The 5,981-nt window shown below is 46.8% G+C and overlaps 1 protein-coding gene across 1 annotated transcript in view; it reads right to left on the bottom strand.

Annotated features, from left to right (window-relative positions):
* Positions 1–451: 451 nt before the first annotated feature.
* Positions 452–5,981, bottom strand: part of GDAP1L1 (ganglioside induced differentiation associated protein 1 like 1) — a 31,760-nt gene continuing 26,230 nt past the window's right edge. The window contains exon 6 of the mRNA XM_034787950.1: positions 452–1,892. Coding sequence (XP_034643841.1) covers positions 1,549–1,892 — 344 coding nt within the window. The 3' untranslated portion in view covers positions 452–1,548. The remainder of the gene's footprint in view (positions 1,893–5,981) is intronic.

The following is a 5,981-nucleotide window of genomic DNA, read 5'->3' as shown; positions in this document are numbered from 1 at the left end:
GTGCATTTTTGTCTGCACATTTGTCCAAAAATGTACACATTGGTCCCTCATGTTGTTTCTGGTGAATTTTTCATGATTTCATGACTCGCAGGGCGGGGAACCACTGACGTTGCTGTGAAATCCTACGTCTCACAAATGCATAAAGAAACTACTTTTGCCACTTTGTACCAGAGGCGAGGCACAATGTGATTCCTAGCACTTGTGCAGCGTTCATTGTTAGCTACCAAATCTAGAGATGCAGTGCTATTTGCCAGTGATCACTTGGAGCTCTGAAAACTAGGTAGAGGAAATTCTAACAGGCTTAGATCTCGCTAGAAAGATTTGATTGAAAGGGAGGTTATATTGCTTCCATTTGGGCTTTATATCAATCCTTACTGTGCAAGGAAACAGCACAAACCATCTGACAATCCCTCCAAATACTGACCCACTTTGAAATAAGAGTCAACTGATGTTAAACACATTTAGAAATGTAAAGCAGTTACGCCTCCCATCTGGTTTATTCTGGATCTCGTAGTTTTCTAAGCATCAGTAGCAGTGACACCCATTATTCTTTCCAACATGCAAAAGGCACAAGAAAGTGATAAACGTGATTCTGTGCAAAGTGTCTCTAAGAAAATACACAGGGAGAAAATTACTGAGAAGAGCCCCTAACAGAAGAGAAAACAAAAGCGTCTTCAGGCAAGTGCAGAAAAGTTCTGAGAACGCTTGCATTTTTCAGAGTCCCAAGAAGCTCAGTCGGTGAAAGGTGTTTTGCAAATCCAGAAAGGAAATTCAAGGCAAAGAGCTGCAAGGCTAAAAAAAAATCTGTGTCAGACAGAATTCAGTCTGGAAGTCAAAATGATATCACTGAGAAATAAATGTGGCTCTTAGTAAAAGACACACGTTAAACATTTAAAAAAAAAGCAGGCGTAGAAGGTGGATACATTCTAAGAGAAGCTCATTAAAAATATTTGATTTAATGGAAATAATTTAAAAAATGGATAATTAAATCATTCAACTCTACCTTGATCTTGACCGGCTACTATACCCCCCAACTGGCTGTGTCCTCTCTGCTTCCAGGAAAGACCCCAGATCACAAGAGTGTAACAGTTTCTAGAAGAAGAATGGCCCCTCTACTTGCACCTGTGAAATGTGTGATGCGGCCAATGTACATTTTGAAAACATAAAGGTACAGCACAGAGTATCCAAATCCCATAGTTTAACCTGGGGTTTTGAAAATTTTCCGGGGTTGCCATCTCTCTTCCACCGGAATTTGCCTGCTCTGGAGGCAGTTTCACTCCATGACAGGTGTGTAAGCCCAGTAAGTGCCCGAGTGTGACACTCACCGGTCGCTACCGTTTAATACTTAAACCTAAAAAAAGCCATTTATAAGTTGACTTATTTTTGTGTCTTATTTCCTTGCAGTATAAGTTTCTACTTCTAACTATGGAATGTTACATCAACAATATAATTATTCATACCTTGTTTCAAATTTCATTACAGTTACTGAGGATTCATCGTGATTTCACACAGCACAGAGACACCAAACTAAACACCAAACAACCAGCATTAGATGTATTTTTTCTTTAAATACCAATAAGCGAAATATCCCATTCCCCCCAGAGATCCCATAAGGAAGGAGGCTCCAAAGAAGGAGGGGGGTTTCCGTTTGACAAGCCTGAAGGCATTGGGTACCACGGCTGAGAGAAGGGTGGTGTGTATGTCTCCCAAAACTTTCCTGAAGGCAAAGCGTTTTTGTATCCTGTCAAAGAAGGACTGTAGGTTGGGTCTGCTGCCATCTTCCCAGTATTTCTTAGACAGTCCTAGAAACTTGAGGCGGTGCAGGGTGGCTCCCAGTAGGATGTCGGCCAAGGTAAAGACGCATCCGCAGAGCCAGAGTTCGCACTTCTGCCCTGGAGAATTAAGCCACAAAAACAGACAAGATAAGAACACGCTGCTGTTTGGAAAATTGGGGCCTGGTCCAAAGCCTATTGAAGGCAATAGGGAGGCTTTCCATTGACTCCAGCAGGTTCTGGATTAGGCTCGAAGTACTGCTGCAGAGTTAGAGTTCATTAAGAAGCCGATCTTCTCTAATGAGTTTATTAGGAGTTGAATTGGGCCCCAGGGAATCTTAAAAAGCAGGGCTGTGAGAACTTGCTGAATTTAGAACTACTCGTGAACCTTCTCTGGGGGCTCGTTATAGATGGTGGTTCCTTATCCTGCTTCCAGTGAGGTGAGTGTCAAAACACGCTTTGCCTTCAGTGGGACCTAGTAAGTGTCCCAACTCCAAATGAACAGCTGTCCTATGCACTCAGGGACAGCAATTACCTTTGTCCTTGGCTGCTGGTTGAACATAGTGTGATGTTTCACAAATGAAGGAGGCCCCAGGATCACGGCCAGTACCGTTCCCCATTTTCTATATTGGTGACCTTAGAGCTACTTGGGAATCCAAGAAATTTCTTACAGAGTGTGGGACTCAGCATAGCTGCTGATCCAGCACCTCCAGCTTTTCCTGCTGCCTCTTTAAACTCATGACCTCTGGTGGAAACTCTATTCCAAGACACCAGATTTATCAGCACTTCTGTGCGGGGAATCAGATTTCAGGGGGAGGTAATATTTAATGCTGACATGGGCTATGAGAACAGATACCAAAGGGTTAAAGGCTCCCAGTCACTGGCTACCCTCAGCAATAATAGCACAGGAGAAATGCTCTCGAAGAGAGTCTGTGATGGGATGGAGGGACTCCTGCATCGGCACTGGCCAGGAGGGAGTTAAAACACTTCCCCAAACATCCTTCCATCCCTGTACCATGCTAACTGGCAGGGCCAGTGGCAGAGTAGCAGGTGAGCCTTATTAGTGACAGCAGCTGATTCCCTTAAGAGTGGGGTTACATAAACTCACAGAGGAGCAAGGATTAGAGCTGAGGGAAGGGGGGTGTCTAGGCAGGGTTTCTGTCTCTCCCTTTAGGATTTTTAGACGCTCTGAATCCCTTGCTATGTTCTGTAGCTGTGGGAAGCTTTATTGTTTGACCCTTGGGCGCAAATGATTGGAAGTTAAATGCTCTTCATACATTTTTCTAAAATTAATTAACAGGCAAAATCTCTAGTGCTTCTGAGTGCTGGGGCATGAGTAAACTTCCAATAAAAAACCATTGGGTGCAGTACAGAGTCAGGGAGCCTCTCTACAATAATACACCAGTGTGTGTAGCAGAGCACTTAAGAGCAACCCTACAATAACAAACCAGGATTTGCAGGGTACGAGTGCTCATGAACAGACCTGCGATGACAAACCAGTGATCCTAGCCTGTAATGTGAGGAGCTACCCTCTGCTATAAAAGGCTGAGCTTTATTATGAGGTTAAAAGTTGTGTCACACCCTGCAGGATACGATGCTAGGCCACACTTCCTACAGACTCGCACACAGATGCAGGGATGATTTTTTTAGGAAGAGGGAGACAAGAGAATAAAGCCAGGCTAGATTACAGCAGCATCTGTGCTGTGCTGACTTGCAAGCTATTTCTTGTTGTTAGGTAAATAAGTAAGTTATCCTAAAACCTGCCTCAGTCATCTCTGAAATATCGCAAACCCTACATGTCCTCACTAATCTGAGGAGGTACCAAAGGGCTGACAATAGGAGAAAGGGAAAGGCTAAGTAGAAGAGCAGACCCAGCCCTGAACAGGCCGCATTTGGGGGCCTGCAGGGCAATAGTGGTGTACTCCTAGAGCTCTGGGTTCCTGCAGAGCATGTAGGGCAGTGGCATGGGGTGAGGTCCAATCTGCTCATTAACTAACAGTTCTGTTTGTCAGAAAACAAACCTACTTTGGCATGAACACCCCCCACGTCCCCATCCCTAGCTTGTTCTTCCCCACCTTGCAAGCACTCCAGGCTAGGACTGTGTCCTGAATTATTCCTGCACCGTCATGATTCTGTGATAAACATTTAAATGAGGGCGACTCTCAGCCCGATTCCACCTTCCGAACAAATTAGAGCATTGGCGCTAACAACAGAGAGAGAGCTCCTGTGGATCAAAGGGAAGCCTAGTATTTCCCTTCAGAGGAAACCTGATCTCTGCCCTCTTTACCCTTCCTGAGCCTGAACGGGGCCATTGGAGAAAATCTGTCCCCTTGCTCCAACCATGAAAGGGAAAAACAATACCCTGATGGGGGTGGGGGGGGGGAAGATTTGTGAGCTCCCCCTCCACTGGCGTATGCTCCCCTATCTGGGGATGAAGATGCTGCCCCCTCTGTGGTAGTGTAAAAACAAGCATGCACTGAATCAAACCTTACTAGTCGTTTATTATTGCTGTTAGTTATTGCATTATTAACCCAATCTTTAGCAGTGTGAATGTCCATGCACTTTACAGAGAGTAGGGAAGACACAGTCCCTGCTCTGGAAAGCTCATTATTAGGCGAGTGGAGCAGAAACAGACAATTTATGGCACTGCCTGGGCAGGGAGCTGCAAACAAGTGCCTACCTGCTTTGAGAGGCTGCAGCAATGGAGCTAATGTTAATTGCAAGGCCTGGTTTTTGTTGGCTTGGCAGACACGCAGAGCAGGTGTCAGCACTGGTGCCTACTGGCACAAGGGGTTTTACAGCACTGTAGGCCACCATGGGGGAGACAATCTCACCCCAAGACTCAGGCCCATGTCTATAATGGGCCAAGCCTCAACATCCCAGATAGCATGGAAGTTCAGATTGAGGTTTTTCACGTCGGTCCGTTTCTAGTACAAAGCAGGGTGGCCGAAGCCCAGTGTGTGAAAGCATCGCCCAGTTTGTTCTAGGCCAAAGGGTGGCAGGTCCCAGCCCGTGAAGCCCCATCTGGATCCAAGTAGCCGGGTAGCTGGAACGCTGAGCTTCGGGCCCTGTAGCCTCAGTGGCTGCAGCTCTGGACTGAAGATAAGGGCCATTGCAATGCAGCTTGTGGACCGTTGTCAAATCGTTGGCACCAATTGGATAAAGTTTGGCTATGAAATGGGAGATAGGGACCAACCCTGTCTAAGTGGGAAGGAAACAAAGCGCCTTTGAGTGACATTAGCGGCGACCCTGGGCTTCATGCCCCAGAAATCTCCCATCAGAGAGCACCATAATTAGTACCAAGCATGAGTGTGTCTGTTAATGAGAGTATTATCTGACATGATTAGCAGGGTAGGCACAGACTCACTCCAGTGACTACATGGCTTTCCATAATCCCCGCACCTGTGGGGTTTGCTGGGCCTGAACTTGATAGCTATTAAGTCCCCATGTTGCTTTTGACTGGGAATGACACAACTCCCATCACAGCCAGAACCAGTTATCTTGCCCTGGAGAGTGAGGTGGCTGCAGGAATTGTTGCTTGACTAACCACTTCCAAGATATGTTCCAAACCTGCAACCCACAAATTTCAAGCCCCCTCAGCCCTGCTTGTCACACTGCTTAGAACCACTTTCATTGCATAGTGTCTGAGAGCCTGCTGGGTGCTTCACAGAAGTGACAGTCCCTGCCCCAAAGAGCTTATAGCAGGGGTAGGCAACCTTTCAGAAGTGGTGTGCCGAGTCTTCATTTATTCACTTTAAGATTTCGTGTGCCGGTAATACATTTTAACGTTTTTTTAGAAGGGGTCTCTCTCTAAGTGTATATTATATAACAAACTATTGTTGTATGTAAAGTAAACAAGGTTTTCAAAATGTTTAAGAAGCTTCATGTAAAATTAAATTAAAATGCTGATCTTACACCGCCAGCCTGCTCAGCCCGCTGGTTGGGGGTTCAGGGCAGAGGGCTGGGTGTTGGGGGGGACTCGAGGTCAGGGCAGAAGGCTGGGTGTGGGGGGGTTCAGGGCAGAGGGCTGGGTGTTGGTGGGGACTCAAGGTCAGGGCAGAAGGCTGGGTGTGGGGGGGTTCAGGGCAGATGGCTGGGTGTTGGGGGGGGGACTCGGTCAGGGCAGAGGCCTGGGGTGGGGGGTTCAGGGCAGAGGGCTGGGTGTTGGGGGGGACTCGAGGTCAGGGCAGAGGGCTGGGGTGTGTGGAG

This window comes from Trachemys scripta, chromosome 12 (genome assembly GCF_013100865.1).
Source record: "Trachemys scripta elegans isolate TJP31775 chromosome 12, CAS_Tse_1.0, whole genome shotgun sequence".
Taxonomy (NCBI): Eukaryota; Metazoa; Chordata; order Testudines; family Emydidae; genus Trachemys; species Trachemys scripta.
The sequence above is the reverse complement of the archived record's forward strand: the minus strand, read 5'-3'. Positions and strand labels throughout refer to the sequence as shown.